Source organism: Primulina tabacum, chromosome 11 (genome assembly GCF_025594145.1).
Source record: "Primulina tabacum isolate GXHZ01 chromosome 11, ASM2559414v2, whole genome shotgun sequence".
NCBI classification, from domain to species: Eukaryota; Viridiplantae; Streptophyta; class Magnoliopsida; order Lamiales; family Gesneriaceae; genus Primulina; species Primulina tabacum.
Window position 1 is genome coordinate 39,069,085 of NC_134560.1, and position 22,461 is coordinate 39,091,545.

Sequence of the window (22,461 nt, forward strand, 5' to 3'; positions counted from 1 at the left end):
CGTTACAATTTTTAAGATTTTTATATGTACACTGTGATATCAACCATGGATATGAAAATAACTAAAATTAACAAAATTAAAAATTAAAAGATTAAAATTGAAATCTGATAACATATATAATTATAATTACAAATGATAAAATTACAGGATCAAAATGTAATTTTTTTTCTAAAACATAACAGGGGATTCATGGTTCGATTTGAAAAATATATAAATAATTATTAAAATATATATTAAAAAAAAACTATTTTTTTATGAATTTTCTAAATTATCATATTTATTAATAGATTATTTAAAATCATCATCATTTTAAATTTATTATCGATAAAATTTATGAAACTTTATTTTTTTAAATAAACAAATTACTTTACACACATAACTATGATTATTAATAAAGAATGAACTGAGATAGTTAATATCGATGGTTGAGTTAAATGTATATGGGTGAGAACAGTCCTGAGACGAGTGACCTTCTGAGAATTTCTCATACATTAAACTGATGATGTTGTATTGTTTGATCTGGTTGGCTAGACGGACTGTAAAAGAGTGACATCAGACCTTAACAGGTAATATTATTTATGCTGGGGACATGATTGACGATAGAGAAAAGACAAGACTGTTTTTTCTAATGGATGTGAGACAACTAACAACAGATAGACATAGACATCCACAGACTCATGAGCTTACCAGCCCGACTATTAGCACCCAGGTAAATGTACTCTGCGTCGCTACAAATATAAGAAAATAAAGTTGCACATTGGTTAACAGCTCGAGAAGCATATTTCTATACTTTTTGAGAGATGTTGGGTTAAGCGTGCATGTATGAGAGTAATAGTGAGATGAGTGACCTTTTGAAAAGTTATCGTGCGTTAAACTGTTGACACTGAGCCGCATGATTTGGTTGACTAGATGAGCTATAAAAGAATGACGTTAGATCTTAACGAGTAATATTGTCTCTATTGGAGACGTAACAAAATAAATTATAAGACTGATCTCTAAAGGGTATAAGACAGCACCAGCAGATAGACACGCACTTCCCCAAAGTCATAGGCCTAAAAGCTCGACCCATTAGCATTTAAGTAGGTGCACTCTGCGTGCCACAAGTATAAAGAAATGAAATTACTTATTGACTAACAACTATAGCTTTTGGTCTAATAATAAACGTTTGATTCTAAAATTGATGATAAACCAAATCAGCCTGAACCGGATTCAAATCAATCATTTCAGTTAGTATATAAATATTTAATTTTCTGAAATCTGAAATAAAAAAATTTAAAAATCAGAAGTTTTATTTAAAAAAAAATCTAATATAAAACTAAATACAATAAAAAATTACATTGAATTGAAAAATCAATTATTTGGTTTGACTGAATTTTTTGAAAAACATAACCGAAACCAAATTAAATAAACGAACTGATTTTTTTTTTTTAATTAAAATCACTACATTTTCGAATGAAATCAATTCGATCTATTATTTCAATTTAAATAAAAATTGTACTCAACCTAAGTTTCCCTAATATTATTTATAATTTTTATTATTGATTTTGTTAAATCGCAATATTATTAATATTTCTAATATTATTATTATTAACTTATGTGATCAATAAAGTTATTCTTAGTTTATTTCTTATTAATAATCATATGTAACTGAAAATTTAAAAGAAAATAAAATTTCATATATTTCATTAATAATTAACAATTAAAAAACATAGTTTTGATAGATTAAATCACAGAGAAATCATCATCCTACAATTTTCGTATGTTGTGAAGGCACAGAAGAGATTTCAAATATAGAAAACCAGCACCACAAACAAGAAACAAAGATCAAACTAGGTGGATAAGCAGATCTGAGGAATCTTTACCGCATCATTGATTCTTTTCATGCAAGAAGTGATTGCACTTATTGCATTGACTCATCTGGGGCCAAATGTAACTCTGAAATACCAATAAAGTCACTCAAACTCATACATAATGCATGGACGGGATAACCAAACTGATTTGAGAATGCTTCAAGAGTGTCTCAATCACAGAGTAATACAAGTTAAAGAAATTCAAAATTGCTAGATTGGCTCAAGTTACTAACTCATTTTATTAATCCGCATATCCACAAACTTTGCAATCTTGTTTTTTGGCTTATATGGCATGCGATTGATACTCTACAGCATATATGAATGTCCTGTGTTCAGCCCAAAAAGGAAGAAATGGCTCAAAACATCTCTGAAACTACCACTAGATCTTCTCAGACTTCTCTATAATATCTGCGGTGACCCAATTTTGACATTCACAGATTATATTCAAATCCTACTTCTAACAAATAATCGGATACAAGAATATTGCCAAAGGCAGCAAGCTAGTGATAACATCACAAATACTTCAGACGGCTTCAAGACTTTTTACATAATTGATTCTTCAACTTGATTCTCAGCTTCATCCCATAAAACTATACAGTAGAAGCATGACAGTAAAGTTGGGGCATTGTCACAAGAAATGTTGTGTTTTCTGTGAAAGTTCCTACCATTTTACACATATGTTCCTTCCAAGGGGTTGATAACCATTTGATAAAAAATTTCAGTGCGGTCCTACATATCAAAAAACTTATATTCCATTCTGCTATCGATCAAACAAGATAAATTTCACTGGGTAAGGCATGAATATCGTATATAAATTTTCACTTGATAATGAATCTGAATTCTCATCCCTAGCAAATAAAATTCACGCATTTTTAGATAATGAACTTACCATAACAGGATATGCTAATGACATATCCTTCATCTTTCTGATAACGAAAATAATCAAAGAACCTTTATTTCTCATTAATCTTAGTATATTTAACTATTCAAATAGCTGCCACACACTCCAAGCAACAAAAAAAGGAGAAATTTAATCCTACAACATAATCACATTCACTCAAGCGCAACATCAAACATAAACTAAAGAAACAAACGAAAATTGCAAAAAATATCAAAAAGAAAAACAAACTGATGATCCATAGGTGATCACGTCATGAAACCAGTAACATCAGATGTAACAACACCATTAGATGAAAAGAAACGTACAGCCCAGATTTCAGCCGGCACGGGAATGATGATTGAAAGGGTGCAAAACCAGGTGTATCCGACGATGAAGCGGTCGTAGCTAGCCACGTCTGGGCCGGCAAAGTACCTTAGTATTACCCCCACCATCCCCGTTGTTAATGATATCGATATCAAATAAAAAAAACCCCACATTCTCAGTTTCTTGATTTCAAATCTCCTCAATTGTAATTCAGAGATGTTGATAAATTCTTGTAGACTATGTACAACTCCCGCTGAGTCAGAAGTCAATGCCATATGATTGCCTTGTGAATTTAACAGAAGTTGGTTACAAAACAAAAAGGAATCAAGAAATGAAACCGAAAAGGCAGCTAGAGATCACATATACAGGATCAGCAAATATATATAGATATATTCAGAAGGAAGGCGTTCTATATATATGAAGAGGGCTGAGATATCAATTCAAGAGTGTATCTACTTGTGCGAGAAGAAGTGAGATACAAGAGTGAATTGTGGTTCTTTGTGATTGTAGCTAGAAACCGAAGGGATCATTGAGATTGTCTTGTTAACTCCTTGTAACTTGATCTTATTCAATATATTGTTCTTTCCTCCCCGTGGATGTAGATCGTATTGATCGAACCACGTAATTCTTGTGTTCTGCTGTGTGTGTGGTTTTTGGCATCTTACGGTTCTCGTGTTGGTGCTTGAGTCGGGGTTCTTGTCATACAGCGTTAGTTCTGATTTTAGTCACTACAATTGGTATCAGAGCACCAGGTTGTTTTTCTTGATCGATCGTGAATAAAGAACGATGGCAACAAGAGTTGATGTGGAGCGGTTCGACGACAGAGGAGATTTTGGGATTTGGCGAAGAAGAATCCATGCCATCCTCGTTCAACAGAAGGTGGCAAAAGCATTGGGGGGTTTCAAGAACCTACCTGAATCTCTTTCAGAGGAACAGAAGAGTGAACAAATGGAATTAGCTTTCAGCACTCTAACTCTACATCTTGATGATAAAGTGCTCAGAGAAGTTTCATTAGAAACAACAGCAGCCGGCTTGTGGAAAAGATGGGAAGAATTATATCTCACCAAATCCCTACAAGATCGTATTTACTTAAAGAGCAAGTTTTTTGGATTCAAGATGAGTGAAACAAAAACTACAACAGACAATGTTGATGATTTCAACAAGCTGCTACTTGATCTTGAAAATATTGGAATCAAGATCGATGATGAGGACAAAGCGATCATTCTATTGAACTCCCTTCCAAAGTCCTATGCAACCTTTGTTGAAACCCTGAAATATGCTAGAGATTCATTGTCCTTGAATGATGTACAAAAGGCCTTGAGATCCAAAGAAGCTGATGGACTCATTGAAAATCGGTTTCTATCAACTGCAGATAGTCTCATGGTGCGTGGAAGGCCTGAGTACAAAAATGATAAAAGGAAACCTCGGAGCAGACCAAGGAGTAAATCAAGGAATAGAACAATAAAGGGCAAATGCTTCCACTGCCACAAGGAAGGTCATTATAGAAGAGATTGTCCAGAAAGAAAAAAAGGCCAAGAAAACTTCAAAATCCATGGTGAACTAGAAGTCGTTCAAGATGGCTATGAAAGTGCAGAGGTACTCTGTATTTCAAATCAGAAAACTGATGATGAATGGGTAATGGACAGTGGCTGCTCTTTCCACATGTGTCCCAGCAAGATCAATTTGGAATCATACCAGAAATCGGATGGAGGACAAGTGATTCTTGGAAACAATAAGACCTGTAAGGTTGAAGGGATTGGCACTATAAGACTCAAACTCCGTAATGGCACTGAAATGGATCTAAGTGAGGTAAGATATGTGCCAGAATTAAAGAGGAACTTGATCTCTCTTGGAGCACTGGACAAGAAAGAATGTACCTTCAAATCTGAAAATGGAAGGCTTACAGTCACAAAAGGATCACTTGTGCTCATGAATGGCAAATTAATTAATGGTCTGTATGTACTCTCAGGTAATACTATTGTCAATTCCACTGCTCTTGCTACAAAATCTGCTGAAGGCACAAACTTGTGGCATTTGAGGCTAGGCCACATTAGTGATCTTGGCCTGCAAGAATTAAGTAGACAGGGACTAATAACTAAGTCATGTGTCACGCCACCAGAATTCTGTGAAGTGTGCATAAAGGGCAAAGCAACAAGAGTCAAGTTTACCAAGGCTGTGCATAAAACCCTTGCACCCCTTGAGTATGTGCATTCAGATTTGTGGGGGCCTTCTAAGGAGCCTTCACTAGGTGGTGCAAATTACTTCATGTCCTTAGTTGATGACTATTCCAGGAGAGTTTGGGTGTACCCATTAAAGCATAAAAGTGATGCCCTTGACAGGTTCAAACAATGGACAACACTTCAAGAAAACCAAACTGGAAAGAAGGTGAAACTCTTAAGAACAGACAATGGATTGGAGTATTGTTCTAAAGAATTTCATAAATTCTGTCAAGACAAAGGGATTGCTAGACGTCTAACAGTCCCTGGCACACCACAGCAGAATGGTTTGGCTGAAAGAATGAATAGAACACTCCTAGAACGTGTGAGATGCATGATGTTAACTTCAGGGTTACCAAATGTCTTTTGGGCCGAGGCTGTAGTTACTGCAAGCTATCTAATCAACAGATCCCCATCAGTTCCACTAGGATTTCTTACACCAATGGAAAAGTGGACTGGAAAACCACCATCACTAGATTACCTTAAACCTTTTGGATGCACAGCGTTTGCCCATGTTAAGCAAGGAAAACTTGAACCAAGAGCCATTAAGTGCATGTTCCTTGGCTATCCAGAAGGTGTTAAAGGATAAAAACTAAGGTGCATAGAAGCTGGAAAAGGAAGAACATTTGTTTGCAGGGATGTGACATTTAAGGAAGAAGAATTTCCTTTGAAAATGAACCATGAAACAACCACCTCAACTGTTAATGAAGTTCTTGAACCCACTGTCACACCAGTTGAGGTGGAGCTATCATCTTTCCCTCCTGAAGCTGATCATGAAGTAGAAGAGAATCAAGAACCCCCAAACATTCATGAGTATCAATTGATCAGGGACATACAGAAGAGAGCTATAAAACCACCTCAGAGATATGGGTATGAAGATATGGTTTCTTTTGCTTTGACAGCAGCTTCTCTCATTGAAGAAAATGAACCAGCCTCATTAAGAGAAGCCATGAACTCTGTGGATAACAAACATTGGCTGAGTGCTATGAAGGAAGAAGTTGAATCACTCGAAAAGAATAACACCTGGGAACTAGTACCCACCGCAAGCAAGCAAAAGGTCATTAGACCAAAGTGGATATTCAAGAAAAAGGAAGGTATCATAGGAGTAGAAAATCCTAGATACAAGGCCAGACTTGTTGCTAAAGGTTATGCTAAAACTGAAGGTGTGGATTTTCACGAGATCTTCTCACCTGTTGTTAAACACAAATCAATAAGGAGTATCCTATCCATAGTTGCTAAGGAGGAATTAGAACTGGATCAGTTGGATGTCAAAACAGCTTTCTTACATGGTGAATTAGATGAAGTAATCTACATGCGACAACCTGAAATGTTTGAAGTAAAGGCTGATATCCCAATGGTGTGCAAACTCAAGAAATCAATATATAGCTTAAAACAAGCCCCTAGGCAATGGTATAGGAAATTTGATGATTTCATGATGAGTAACAATTTCAGAAGAAGTGAGTATGACTGGTGCGTGTACCATAAAAGGTTGTTAAGTGGTGAGAACCTTTATATACTCCTATATGTTGATGATATGTTGCTGGCCAGCCAAAACAGGGGTGCAATCACAAGTTTGAAGGCAGAACTTAGCTCAAAGTTTGAAATGAAAGATCTTGAACCAGCAAGGAAGATTCTAGGCATGGAAATAACAAGGAAAAGGTCTGAAAAACAACTCTTCCTCACTCAAACTGGATATGTACGAAAGGTCTTGCACAAGTTTAACATGTATAATGCTAAGCCTGTGCAAAACCCATTAGCAAATCATTTTAAACTCTCAACTGATCAAAGTCCTTGCACTGAAGAAGATAGAAAATACATGAAAGACATACCATATGCTAATGTGGTGGGCAGCTTAATGTATGCCATGATCTGCACCAGACCTGATTTAGCTTATGCAATCAGCCTAGTAAGTAGATTCATGGCTAATCCAGGAAAGGAGCATTGGATGGCACTTAAGTGGATACTAAGGTATGTGAAGGGATCAGCGAATATGGGCCTGGCATTTACTGACAGAAAAGAATCAAATGAGTTATTTACAGGATATGTGGACTCAGATTTTGTAGGCAGCATTGATACGAGAAAATCACTGACAGGCTATGTGTTTACCTTGTATGGAACAGCAGTGAGTTGGAAGTCTATGCTTCAACCAGTGGTGGCCCTATCCACAACGGAAGCAGAGTACATTGCTGTCACAGAAGGAGTGAAAGAAGGAATCTGGTTCCAAGGGTTCCTGAAAGATTTGGGCTTTAATCAGAAAGCAATACTCATTCATTGTGACAATCAAAGTGCAGTGCATCTAACTAAACATCAAGTGTTTCATGAACGGTCAAAACGCATAGATGTCAAGCTACACTTCGTGCGAGAAGTAATTGAAGCAGGAAGGATACAGGTTGTGAAAATCAGTACACATGATAATCCAGCTGACATGTTTACTAAGGTGCTTCCTTCAATAAGCTGCATTATTGCCTGGAACTGATTAAGTTAAAAATAGAGACAGAGCCTTAGAAGTTAAGGCTCAGAAGGAGGAAGAGCAATTAATGTTGATATGAGAATTGACAACAAGGTGGAGAATTGTAATTCAGAGGTGTTGATAAATTCTTGTAGACTATGTACAACTCCCGCTGAGTCAGAAGTCAATGCCATATGATTGCCTTGTGGACTTAACAGAAGTTGGTTACAAAACAAAAAGGAATCAAGAAATGAAACCGAAAAGGCAGCTAGAGATCACATATACAGGATCAGCAGATATATATAGATATATTCAGAAGGAAGGCGTTCTATATATATGAAGAGGGCTGAGATATCAATTCAAGAGTGTATCTACTTGTGCGAGAAGAAGTGACATACAAGAGTGAATTGTGGTTCTTTGTGATTGTAGCTAGAAACCGAAGGGATCATTGAGATTGTCTTGTTAACTCCTTGTAACTTGATCTTATTCAATATATTGTTCTTTCCTCCCCGTGGATGTAGATCGTATTGATCGAACCACTGTAATTCTTGTGTTCTGCTGTGTGTGTGGTTTTTGGCATCTTACGGTTCTCGTGTTGGTGCTTGAGTCGGGGTTCTTGTCATACAGCGTTAGTTCTGATTTTATTCACTACAGTTTTCTTGCCCATAAATGCATTGGGATAACTAAGATTGCAGATGGAGGAGATGGGAAATTCTTGGATTCGAAGTTTCCTACGCTTTTTACGTTATTGCATGTAACTAGGAGACCGAAAGTTGTAATTTTCAGATAATATTAATAATAATTGGGAAAACTTCATTTTAGTCCTACAATTTTGTTGGTTTGTTATTTTACTTATCGGTCTCATTAAAATTTCAATTTTAATATTATAATTTTAATTTTTTTATTGAGATCGCTGATATGACACTATACACATCAATATTATATCAACATTACAGTAGTTTCATGTCAACGCCAAGTCGAAAAATAACTAAAATTATAAACAACAAAAAAAATAACATACTAAAACTAAAATTTATAACCTAAATGATTAAAATTACAAAAAAAAACATAAAAAAAAGACAAGCATATAACACAAAAATAATTTATTGATTCAAGATCACACAATCTGACCACAATTTCTCTCTGGATTGAAGACTTGACCGAAGCGATTATCTCACTTTGTTTGCACTCTTGTTTCCGTATATGAAGAACTCAGTAACATGCAATCGATCAACTAGAATCATTCACAAAATAAAATGAGTCAGGAATTTACGTGGTTCGGTTTTTCAACCTACGTCCACGGCAGCCGGAAACAATAGAAAATCCACTATGAAATCAAGAAGAAGTATTTTACAGAAAACTCTCTGTCTAGCATTATGAACCCTCACTCCTCCTTATATACAAAAGCTTGACCCTCTTTTATATATGTGAATAACTAACTCCTAAAGTAGTTAGCAACCGCTCTCTTGATATGACGATGCCTTGTTTATAGATTTATATTCAAGCATTTGACATAGGAGAGTCATTGGCAGACCGGAGTGAATCGATATTCTTCCTTCGTTCTTGATACTTAATTCCAAGGTCTCCCACACACGCACAGGGCCAACTTCTTAACAGAAAAAAAATGAGTAAAAGTTTCATTTTACAACTTTTCGACATATTTATTTTGATAAAGTTATTTATCATAAAAAAATCCAAATCTCAAGTTTTTAATTTTTTTCAGCCCGAAAATTCCCAGATTTATTTGAAAATCTAAAACTAGTATTTTTCACTTTAATAATTAATTAACCACGATGAAATTAGAATTAATTACTTAACTTATTATATTGATAATGGATCGAGTCATGGTAAATAAAATTAAAGTTAGATATCTAAATGCATGCGAGTTAATTTTTTTAGTATGAAAAATTTTTGTTATGAGCAAGTCTCGAGTCAAAAAACTCATACCAAACTGGAGACGTTGATATCAGATAAGCTATAAGTCATCGGCTAACTCAAGATGTTACAAATTCTCAGTATCTTTCATATGTCTAATAACACCAATCACATCGACATTTTGTGAAATATATTAAATATTTTTAACAACATTCACATATATATTTGCTCATGGGGTCTCCAACACAGACATTGGAATATCAAAATTAATATATTTATTAATATACTACACTCGAATTTAATTTATAATTTTGGGAGTTAAAAAAGTTAGAGGACAAGCTTAGCAGAAGCAGGTGCAAGCATTCTGGTAATCATCAATCCAGCGGCTAATGCTGCACCGAATACAATGTGCAATCTCACAGACAGATATTTTGACATGAAGATCTTCGATTTGTCCTGTTCATTTCACAGATAAACCTTATTAAGTAGAATCAAAATTTTGTAATATTACATTTCAAAATAAATATAAATTTATGTATGATAAAATTTTATATTATTAAGAAATTATCATAGAAATATATTAGTAAATAAATTAGTATAGATATTATATATAAATGAAAATTGCAATTTTGATCATTGATGGCTTATTTGCGAATTCGATAATCTATGCTATCAAATTTCAGTGTTAATATTGTATTTTCTGATTTTTTGTGATTTTATTCAGTTTTCATCGGGAATACTGATTTGATATTAGACACATCACATCAGTATCGTACTTGTGTCATATCAGTATCATGTCGTAAAAACAGAGTAAAATTACCAAAAAATCAAATATAACGTCCTAAGACTGAAATTTGATAATACAGATCGCCAAAATTGTAAATATACAAACACACAAAGACCAAAAATACAATTTTCAATATACATTTATATATATAATCATTATTGAAGTTGAGGGATTTAGTGTATCTACCTTTGACATCTTGATGTGACGTTCTTTTTGATAAACCAAAAATAACCCTTCTCAAATTAAAAAAATACTCAATTTTTATTTGATAAAAAATCGTAAAAACATATTTTAATAAATATGTATCTTATCTAAAACTGTTATATTATCCTGATAAATTATATATTTACCTTTATCTATATATTGAATTTTAAAATAATAATATCACCATAAACTGTATATTTATATATATAATCAAAAAAACATTTTTAAAGTTTTAATTTAATATATCTATAAATTTTTTAGACAAAAATTATTTTTTAAAACAAATAATTTAATATGTATTAATATATAGCGTGCACATAAACACTAATATGTAATAGTTAAAGCATGAATATACTAACCTTGTGATTCTCCTCAACAAAACCAACCACTAAGTTGGCCACCGGTAGGGTCACGAAACCAAGAAACTGGGAAAAAAAAAGGATACATTTTATTTAAAAAACAATGGAAAACATGGATTTCGACGTTTGGAATAAGGATTTGAGTATGTCTCGTGTGACACTCTCACGAATCTTTATATGTGAGACAGGTCAACTCTATCGATATTCACAATAAAAGTAATACTCTTAGCATAAAAAGTAATATTTTTTCATGGATGACCCAAATAAGAGATTTGCCTCACAAAATACGACTCGTGAGACTGTCTCATACAAGTTTTTGTCTAAGGATTTTTTTTGTCCACGGACCGGAAAACATAAGTGAAACATGCAGTTGAAAGAGTCGTGGTCACATACAACGCTAGGAAAAGGAAGAGCATGGAACAATCCAAGAGCCAGTACAAGCGAGTAGAGCCCAACAACGCCAAATTTCACCACTTTAGAACCTTTATCAGTCCCAAGCCTGACCAAAGGGGACATTTTCCCGACAGCCCTATCGCCGCTGATCTGAGATATTCAGGCACACCTCAAGTCACACAAAAAATACATCGTGCTAAAGAAAGAGAAACCGAGTCGGAGTCGAACCTGATGGAAATGGCTGCAGAAAAGGATCAGGGCTGTGGTAAAACCTATCAGAAGTGATGGCCAAACAACCGTCCCCGATATCGGCAGCTCGCTAACATCGTGGGATTGATTAGTCTACATTAGGTACGGGTCCTCGAGTGGTAAAATTTTAAGGGCATGCACGAACTTGAAAAACGAAAGTATAGTACCTTGTTCGGCTTTGTAGCAAGTAGAAGGCGATGGTCGAGAGTGGGCCGTATGCCAGCATGAGTAAGGGCTCTCCCACGCCAAAATAACTCAAACGAAACGGTGGACACTGCGCATCACATCATAATTTTATTATTTCCACTCTAAAAAAAACTCGCATCAAACGGTTTAGGAGGAAAACTTAATATAGAAAATTCAACTGGTAAGAGATACAACTCATAATACTTTTACCTGGTAAAGGAAGAAGCAAAACGCAGCGAAGGCCGCTAGTATTATTGAACGCCCGCTCGCAGCGGCTGCAGCCACGCATGAAATGCCGAAGAAACCGATAACAAGCAACGACCAAGCGATAGTGTTGATGAGTTCGCGACTAGATATATGGATAGTAATATAAGACACACATCAGTTAAATCGTCACAGAAATAAAATTTGCAAATCAAGAAAATGAAACTGGGTGATTCTAACCTGCCAAAGAGATTGACAACGGATTCTTTCTTATCCTTATCTGCTCCAGTATCGAAATCATAAACATCGTTGCTGCAGAAAAATAGCTAGCAGACTGATCAAGCCATATAATTCGAAAGTGGTCATCAAGAACACAGCAGAATCATAAGCTCGATGAATCTAACCTTAAATTGACCCAAACATTAATGATTACAAAAGACGCCAACGACACCAAAAAGCGCCAGAACGAAAACTGGCCCGATTGCTGATATGCAGCTGCGGATCCCACCTGTTCGAATATCACATAATTGTAAGATATAAAACAATAATATTGAATGCATGGTACAATAATCATACATTATAATGATAGGATTGCTGTAAACCAGCAGAACACTATACTCAGCCGGCAACATAGAATTAATTAAGAACAATGTTGGCGGAAGCTTACAAGTACTGGAATAAGAGCAACAGTGTACATAGGTAGTTTGGCGGCTCTCCATATCAAAGTCGATCTCGACAATTCTTCTCCGGCCACCCTTTCTTCTTCAACTGGAGGGTTATTCAGCAGTTTCAAATCTGCAACCTCGGCTGTGCATTTTAGGATAAAACGAGGTTGTGTAGCTTTTCTTTTTGAGGCCAACAGACCCGTGTATGCCTTGTTGCAGCTGCCGAATGACCTCTGCATCAAATGTTGCGTCGACAAGTTCGAATAGTACCTGAAAATACAGACAAGACAAGGCACCCATTTTACTTTGAAAGTGAAAAATGTTAGAACAATTTTTCATAATTTATTTAGTTTGTTGATAACGAACAAAATTTACGGCTGAGAAAATTATGGGGATGTTCTGAAAATTACGGGGATCGACCCAAAAGCTATTCAAAAACCATACAATCGTTTCGCAAGGGGTAAGGCAACTATTTGGAAACAATATCTTGTTTCATGATTCATTTTCATGAAAAAATACATTGTTTCATGAAGAGTCGCGTATGTTCTGAATCAAATTTTGTTTCTATATATACACTCAGAGAAATTTTTCTTATATCCATGTGACTAAAACGAGGAAGAAAACATTTCTTAAAAAAAAAAAAACGTTGTATATGTGCCTTGGAGTTCATTTATTTAGATTCGAAATATTCCCTCGACAAAAACTTGTGTAGATATTACGAAGTTAAAGAACAGTGCAAATGATCCAAACTTTTTAATCCAATTTGTTTGGAAGATGATGGAGAAGATTAAGTGGTAATTGTAAACTGGACTTGCCTTGCTATTCTGTGTTTCATCGGACGGCACCCTTCATTGATCATGGTGACACCAAACCCATTATTAGCTTTGAAAACAGATGTTGCTGCCATTGCTGAAAAGAAGAAGTTAAGTGAAGAAGATATGAACATCACATGAATGTAGTGTGATACCTATAAATACATGTAAAGACTCGTTTGTACCGATTCATAATTAATGTGCAAACCAAAAGTCCAACTTTGTCTTAAAAAAAATGCAAAGAATTAAAGTCCATCCTCGAGTAAAATGGATTTGAATAATAAATACACTGATAATATATATACGTAATTGGGTCGATATACGTTACATATAGAGTAAAATATTTTCCTTATGTTTTAATATATCATGTTCAATTGATTTTTTGAATTTAAAATAAAAATTTGTGGAAATAATGTTTTCAATTCAAAAAAAAAAATTAATGAAATTAAGTGTTGAAGAGTCGATCGGAGTATATTTAACAGAATATCGATTGTAAACATTAAACAAAACAATCCCATATCTTGCGTATATCATATATGTTGACGAGTAGATCTCTTGTGAGATGGTCTCACGAATCTTTATCTGTGAGACGGGTCAACCCTACCGATATTCACAATAAAAAGTAATATTTTTAGCATAAAAAGTAATATTTTTTCATGGATGACCTAAATAAGATATCGATCTCACAAAATACGACCCGTGAGACCATGTCACACAAGTTTTTGTATACGTTGATATCTTGTTTTGTTTCTTTTTTTTTTTACCCCCGTAATTTTTATTTTTATACAGAACCCTAAATTTTTTAATTAGAATTAATATTCTAAAAAAAAAACATGGAATCAAAGTTTCGGTCGTGTCGTGCATAGATTAGGAAGTCCACTCCATCGCGCCGTATATTTTAGAATTTTCGTTGAATTGGTTTGTAACATGTTAGTAGACCACAGTAATCCATCCACTTCTTTCAAAATATAATTTATAGAAAAATCTATTCATTTTATGTGATTTAATAAAATAGTAAATCATTCTTTTCATCCAACCCCCAACCAAACCAACCCCCCCCCCCCCCCCCCCCCCGCTGTTCCAACTATCCGACTAATTGCTAAAGGAACTTGTTGAAATGATTTATTCGACCCTACTCTTCTAAAGTATTCATCCGACGACGGTAAAAAAAAACGAGACATGTTTTTTAACGTTATCGAATTTATTATTGTTTGTATAGTGTTTCATGTAAGTTACTGTGTTTATATTTTTTTTACAAAAAAAAGTTCCCTTCTGAAACTTGATTTTCTAACTTTGTCGATCTTTCGAAATATCACATTGAAAAATATTATCCTCATTTCTGTACTATCTTGACCGTTTTGGTATTTTGTATTTACCTAATTTGTTTATTATTTTTCATAGAAAATGTGAACGAGTTAAGAAGGTTGAACAAGATCCTAATGCCTGATGAGGACCGTTGTCATGAAAGAAGTCAAATTTGTTGTGTTATATATATTTTTTGGAGTAGAATTATGTAAAACCTTATCAATTAAGAAATTTGCACCAAATGACACGTTCGATTGTCACATAATTTCATTAATAAATAAATATCATGTCTGATCACTACAAAAAAAAAAAAAAAGTTAGCGACGGTCAAAACCGTCGCTACAAGGGTATGGCGACGGTTTTAACGACGGTTTACATGTCCGTCACGGAAGGTCGCGTCGCCTTCTATAGCGACGGTTTCTCAATAACCGTCCTTAATATGGCGACGGTTGTTTTAAGAATACCGTCGCTTAGCGTAGCGACAGTTAACATAAACACCATCGCTAAGTTAAGCGACGGTTATAAACAAACCGTCGTTAAAATAAGCGACGTTTTTTCAAAAAACGTAGGCGACAGTGTTGTATAAAACCGTCGCTCTAATAAGCAACGGTTTTGTCATAAACCGTCGCAAAAATAAGCGACGGTTCCGTCGAAAACCGTCGCTATAATAAGCGACGTTTTTTTTTTTTGAAAAAACCGTAGATTCATGAAGCGACGGTATTTAATCCAAATACTACGCAAAATTTCATAAATATATCACACACAAATCTCCTACAACGATGATATTTAAAGGTAGTATCGGTAACCCCGCAAGCAATACACACAATTAATAAGAGTTTCAGATCAATAACACCATAAAAATACAAACAAACAATATCAAATAAAAAATTCGATAGCCAAATACTACGCAAAATTTCATGAAGCGACGGTATTTAATCCAAATACGACGCAAAATTTCATAAATAAAATACTACACAAAAATAAAATATTAAATTTTCTGTAAAAAAAACTCTTTAAAACCCTGACGTGCGCGAAGATATGCAGATCTACGTAACGTGGAAAGATCACACCGACGAGCAAATCTACAAAATTAATACGAAAAAATTAGAGTACAAAAAAAAAAAAAAAACATGAAAAAAATTGATAGACCTCAAACTCAAAAAAGGAGCAAATCGCTGAAAAATTTTTCGCAAACCTGGGTATATATAGAACCATAGCGAGACTAGCGACGCTTGCATATGGAACCGTCGCTATTTGCAACGGTTTTACCAAAACCGTCGCGTTTACAACCGTCGCTATTAGCGACGGTTAAATAAAACCGTCTCTAAAAGCGACGGTTAACAAAAACCGTCGCCTAATCGTCGCTTTTGTTTTTCAAAAAAATTCCCTTTGAGAAATGTAATCCATATTACTAATCTACAAATAATAATACAAGTGTTTGATACAAATGTTGTAAAAAAAATCAGAAAAAAACGTGGAAACGGCGATTGGGATGCGATCTCTCAGCATGGCGTTCTCCGACGACTGACTGACACCCGATGACCCAACACATCGACCCGGAGCCATCTCATCTTGATATAAGGTGCTGGCCATCGACCCACACCTATACATCCCCCCCTTCTTCTTCCCCACAACCACAGTCTTGAATATGCTGTTCCTCGACTGTGGGCTGGGACAGCTTTGATTTTTTTTCATCGACTCAGCCATGTAGCGTTCCATCTCCTCCTGTGATGTTGATAAAAAATGAATCATATCGATTTTTCTTAATGTAACGTTAATGTGAATAACGAAATTTCATAAACTTAAGTGGTGGAGGTGGAATCGCGGGTCAACGAACGATTACTAAATTGTTGAAAGAAAAAATTTGTAGCGACGGTTTGACTACGGTTTTAGACAAACTGTCGCTAACAGAGATCGGCGATAGTTATGGTTTAACTGTCGCTATTGGCAACGGATAAAAAATATTGTCACCTTCTATTGCGACGGTCTCGTTTTAGTAATATATTGTCGTCTTCTATTGCGACGGTCTAGTTTTATACCGTCTCACATGGCAACGGATAAAATACCCGTCGCCTAATGTGGCGACGGACATAATCATTAACGTCGCTAAAGACGACGGTCAAAAATCCTATCGCACAAAATGCCGACGGGTCTGTTCTAACTGTCGCAAAATAGCGACAGGTTTTCAAAAACCGTCGCTATTTCAGCGACGGTGTTTGTGTTACCGTCGCTACGGTCGTTAATGAACCGTCGCTTAATTTATTAGGCAACGGTTTTGTATACAACCGTCGCTTCATATTATATTAGGATGAAATTTTTTATAATAAATATTTTAAAAGCCAGCTGTTGATTATTCTTCTTACGTACAAAGAACTTTAATTTTTTAAATTTTATTTCAAAATATTCAATTTTCGAATTCTTGACGTGATTAGTTACGCTAGCATATTGACTATATTGAGAAAACAAATTATCTTCGTCTGTTTTAAATTATCTTCGTCTGTTTTAAATTATGTTCGTTTATTATAATATTCCTTCTTTTCTAAATAGTTCATATTTAATTACATGCGTCGTTACTCATTCCTATGAAATTTTATATATATATATATATATATATATATATATATATATATATATATAAAAACTGGTTCAAACACGACGTATCTATATCTTGGTTATTATATTTTAAACGACCCGCAGTGTTTGAATAAATATATATATTTATATATATTTCGTTCATGACTAATTCAAACTTGGGATGAAATATTAAATCAACATATGGAAAATTAATCCGACTGACTTGAAACTTAAGATGACCGAATGCCGAATGTGTGAATGAATATTCTCACTTAAATATCGTAAGGATATGCTTTAGGTGTCGTTTGTTGTATCTTCTTTCGAATCTTACGTATTTGTATAAATATCCCGATTTACTTTAGGCAAAAACTTATTTGAGACGGTCTCACGGGTCGTATTTTGTGAGACATATCTCTTATTTGGGTCATCCACTGAAAAAGTATTATTTTTTATACTAAGAGTATTATTTTTTATTGTGAATATAGGTAGGATTGACCCGTATCACAGATAAAGATTCGTAAAACCGTCTCACAAGAGACATGCTCATTACCTTATTAGGTCAAAGAGTATGTGATTACCACCATCGGTAAATCTTAAAAAAAGATGATGCAATGGTACGTGGAACGAATAAAAGTGCTGAATTGTCTTTGTTTCAACACATCAGACTTCTCCTTATCAAACATAAAAATGTGGTTGGACCGGACCTTACTCGTACGTTGTTCTTTCAATATTATAATGACTGTTCTGTTCAATACTTAATTTTATGAAATAAAATATTAATATTAATTCATATACATGGTCGAGATAATTCGGTTTTGTACTGTAAATTGAACACTATTTTGTAAAATGCATATCATTTACAGTTTTGAAAACAAATTCAAATTTCTAATAATAAATAAATTGCAACCACCAACCAAATTTGACGGATCCGGATCACCTACCACTGTAGGTGATGCTGTGCCCTTTTATTTTTTTTTCTATTTCTTTCCCTCTCTTTTTTTCTTTTGTTTTCCCTCCATTTTCCTCATTTTTCCTTCTTCCACAAATATTATTCACACAGTTTTGTTTTCTTCTCGGCTATTTCATCTCATCTTTTTTTGTCTATTTTCTTCTTCTCATTTTTTTTCTCTCTCACTCAATTTTATGATTTTTTTTTTATTTTTAAAGAAAATACTATAACATACAAGGTTCGATTTTCTTGTTTCTTTAAATGTCTAATTCTTTTCCTAATTGTTTGGCTATCGAATTTTTTATTTGATATTGTTGGTTTGTATTTTTATGGTGTTATTGATCTGAAACTCTTATTAATTGTGTGTATTGCTTGCGGTTACCGATGCTACCTTTAAATATCATCGTTGTAGGAGATTTGTGTGTGATATATATAATTTGTATATATATGTATGCATGTATAACCATGTAAGATTATATTTTAGCTCATGATATTCAATGATTCTAGGTAAGGATGATAAATTTTTCTTGGCTTTCTTGCTTATGGCTTTGTTTTAACATTATTTTAAATTTTTTTTAAAAAAATATATATGGTTCGGATCTATATTAGATTAGTAGATTATATATGTATCAAATATTTAATCAATAATTATAAAAAAAATATTGAAGAATATATCGTGATTTTAAATTATGAATTTTCCTATCATTTTTGTATTGTTTAGAAAATTGGTCTTGATGTATTTTTAATAGTTAGTAAAATATTAGAAAAAGAATTATTGTTATAATCTAATCTAAAATTACTTTTTTTTAGTAAGAATATTATACTTACCACTACTAAGGATATCATTTGAATATGAATTTTGTACGAATTTTACATCTAGTAGAGTGAATATGGAGCAATACAAAATACTTCATGCAGATCAACAAGACAATTAGGCTATTTCATCGTTCTCTTGTACATGACACGACTCGCCTGGTTTAGAATTTTGATTGACACTGATTACAATTGACGTACTTGACTTATTGCGTTTTGACTTATTGCTCTTGGAATTAGTTGAGAAAAATACTGTTTTATTATTAATTATTGCATTTAATATGTAACAGAGAAATTTATTGCATTTTTTGTCACCGTCGTTGAAAACTGAGACTGAAACAAGCCAAAAAATTTATTGATACTTTCATATTCTTGATGGATTCTAGTTCAAATATCGAAGTCAAGCCTAAGATTGGTATGGAATTTGATAGTCTAGACGAGTCTTGGAAGTTTCGGGTTGAATATGGTGGGAAAACTGGATTTGGAGTTAGGAAGCATTATTTTAACAAGAACAAGAACAACTGATTTATAACTTCGTATAAATATGTTTGTTGCAAGGAAGGTGTTCGTAAAAAAGACAAAAGAAATTCATCGACACTTAATTCTCGGCTTGAGACTCGAACAAATTGTAAAGTAAGAATGGACGTCACATTTGTGGATAGTAAATATAATGAGTTTATCGAAGAGTATAATCACTCACTCCATCTTCAAAAAACAGTTCATATGTTGTCTTCCCAACGTAAAATTACAGAAGTTCAAGCCTATGAGATTGATTTGGCAGAGGATGTTGGGCTTAAGAAAAAATCAAATTTTCAGTTGATGAGTAAGCATGCAGGGGGAATAGATGGTCTTGGTTATACAATGTTGGATGCTAAAAATTATATTCGATCTAAAAGACAAAGAAGTATGGTATATGGGGAAGTTGGTTGTCTGATGCGATATTTTCAACAACAATTATCTAAAAATCCATCATTTTACCATGCTAATCAGATGGATGTGGAAGAACAGATAACTAATGTTTTTTGGGCTGATGCGAGAATGCTAATCGACTATGAGTATTTTGGTGATGTTGTGTCAGTAGATACCACGTATTGTACAAATCGTGCATACCGACCACTTGCTATCTTCTCAGGTTTCAATCAACATAGAGGAGCGGTGATTTTTGGTGCAGCACTTTTGTATGATGAGACTGCATCATCATTTAAATGGTTGTTTGAAACTTTTTTAGAGGCACACAAGCAAAAAAAACCTCTCACTATCTTCATTGATCAGGATCAAGCTATAGCAAAGGCCTTACTGGAGGTGATGCCTGAGGTATTTCATGGATTTTGCACATGGCATTTGATGCAAAATGGCATCAAACACTTGGGAAACTTGATGAAAGATGGTTCTCATTTCTTAACTGATTTTAAGATATGCATGTATGGCATTGATGATGAGACCCGATTCGAGGAGGCTTGGAGTATTCTACTAGAACAATATAATATTCAAGAAAACACCTGGCTGCAATCCACTTACAATATAAAGTAGAAATGGGCAGCTTGTTACATGAACAAGGCTTTCACACTTGGTATGAGGAGCACACAACTCAGTGAAAGTGTCAATTCTGATATCAAGAGTTGTATGAAACCCGACTTAGATATAATGCAATTTTTTAAGCACTTCGAACGGGTCTTGGAGGAAAAACGGTACAATGAGCTAAGATGTGAATTTGAGACACGCCAAAAATTACCGAGATTAAAGCTAGAGAGTTCTCCTATGTAGCGTCAACTTTCTGAAATTTATACTCTCACTATCTTTCATCTATTTCAAGTGGAGTGTGTTTTGTTCGCAGCTGCTTACATAAAATATAAAAATGAAACTCAACCATTATTTGAATATGTTGTCGGGCGAATTGATAAAGAAGGAAAATGGAGGGTAACATTTAATCCTAGCACAAAGATGATTTCATGTAGTTGCCGAAAATTTGAGATGACTGGATTACTGTGTTGTCATGCTGTGAAAATATATGATGTGCAGGACGTAAAAAAACTGCCAGAGCAATATATCTTGAATAGATGGACGAGAAAAGCTAGGAGTGGAGTGGTACACGATTGTATGGGCAATGAAGTCGAAGAAGATCCTAAACGAGAAAGTACAGAACGGTATAGAAAACTTTGTATGATGCTCGTAAGACTGGCAACCGAAGCCTTTGTCCACCCATCAACTTTCTCTTTTGTGCATAATTCGGTGTGTGATCTAATCAAGCAAGTCATGGAAATGCGTTTGACTGAAGTGAGCCAAGACAACAATGGTGGTGTCAGGACATCATCGATAGGACCTTCTATGATACAAGCAAAAGGATTCAAGAAAAAAAATAGTGTGAAAAAGTCAAGAAAGTTGAAGAGTTGGGTAGAACTTCAAGCAAAACGAAGAAAAACAAATTTGAGAGTCGAGGTAAATTTACTACTGTTAATACTTTTTTGAAATAATGCTCTTGAGTAGTTTTTTATTTAAAAAATAGCCGATTAATATTGTTAGTTGAAATAAAGTCTCAAAACGTATGAATTATTTATTTTTGATGGAAATATGGTGTTGAATTTCAGTTTTTGATATTGCATGATGGAAATGTTCTAAATTTTAATTTAAGCATTAACATGCTAATAGTTTTATATTGTTAAAAATTTTGTTCATTGAAAAATAAAATTAATAATACTCATCAAATTCGAAAAAAATAATACGATTTTTCACATGTAAAAATTTAATATAGTAATTTTTAATGAAAAAATTATTAATTTAACATAAAATAATAAAAATGTTTATATTGTTTCATATAAAATTGTTGGCTAATATTTGTGGAAGAGGGAAAAATGAGGAAAATAGAGGGAAAACAAAAGAAAAAAAAAAGAGGGAATAAAAATAGAAAAAAAAATTAAAAAAATATAAAATAAAAGGGCACAGCATCACCTACAGTGGTACCACCATTGTAGGTGATCCGGATCCAAATTTGACACGGTTTGACAAAATGCATCCTTTATCATTAAAAAATGTGCCACATCACACTTACCATTTCTCCAACATGAAAACTTGAATTTAATCATGTCTTCACGCTATTAATGCGGCATCTCATATATCCTCATTTATGTATAGATTCTAACTGAAGTTGAACATAAGTTCAGTTTGTCAATGATAACAGCCTTTGTGAGCATATCGACGTGTTTCTTACTTCTAGGAATATTCTCAAGTATCGAGACTTCATCTTCTAGTACTGATATGATGAAATGATATCGAATCTGTATATGCTTTGTCCTAGCATGATAAAAAAGATTTTTTGATAAATGAATAGCACTCTGACTATCATAGCATAATGTGTCCCCTCAAGCTTCTG

The 22,461-nt window shown here is 34.0% G+C and overlaps 2 protein-coding genes across 2 annotated transcripts; one reads left to right on the forward strand and one right to left on the reverse strand.

Annotated features, from left to right (window-relative positions):
- Positions 1-9,719: 9,719 nt before the first annotated feature.
- On the reverse strand, positions 9,720-13,594 carry LOC142518217 (2-carboxy-1,4-naphthoquinone phytyltransferase, chloroplastic-like). Its single transcript, XM_075620952.1, has 10 exons — positions 13,457-13,594; positions 12,644-12,911; positions 12,381-12,484; positions 12,217-12,288; positions 11,983-12,121; positions 11,754-11,860; positions 11,566-11,656; positions 11,338-11,487; positions 10,945-11,010; positions 9,720-10,050 (listed from the first exon to the last, which is right to left on the reverse strand). Exons 1-10 carry the CDS (start codon positions 13,585-13,587, stop codon positions 9,922-9,924), a joined length of 1,257 nt encoding a protein of 418 aa, XP_075477067.1. The 5' UTR covers positions 13,588-13,594; the 3' UTR covers positions 9,720-9,921.
- A 6,139-nt stretch (positions 13,595-19,733) lies between these two features.
- On the forward strand, positions 19,734-20,624 carry LOC142519858 (protein FAR1-RELATED SEQUENCE 5-like). The gene has a single exon (XM_075622877.1). It carries the CDS (start codon positions 19,734-19,736, stop codon positions 20,622-20,624), a length of 891 nt encoding a protein of 296 aa, XP_075478992.1.
- Positions 20,625-22,461: the final 1,837 nt, after the last annotated feature.

What these genes read in the sequence shown, in the direction of transcription:
- LOC142519858 (XM_075622877.1), top strand. Translation starts at nt 19,734, where the DNA reads ATGGACGTCACATTTGTGGATAGTAAATATAATGAGTTTATCGAAGAG.
- LOC142518217 (XM_075620952.1), bottom strand. Translation starts at nt 13,587, where the DNA reads ATGTTCATATCTTCTTCACTTAACTTCTTCTTTTCAGCAATGGCAGCA. An exon ending in ATGAAACACAGAATAGCAAG is followed by an intron (nt 12,912 to 13,456) that starts GCAAGTCCAGTT and finishes CTGTATTTTCAG; the next exon opens with GTACTATTCGAACTTGTCGA. An exon ending in GTTGTCAATCTCTTTGGCAG is followed by an intron (nt 12,122 to 12,216) that starts GTTAGAATCACC and finishes CCATATATCTAG; the next exon opens with TCGCGAACTCATCAACACTA.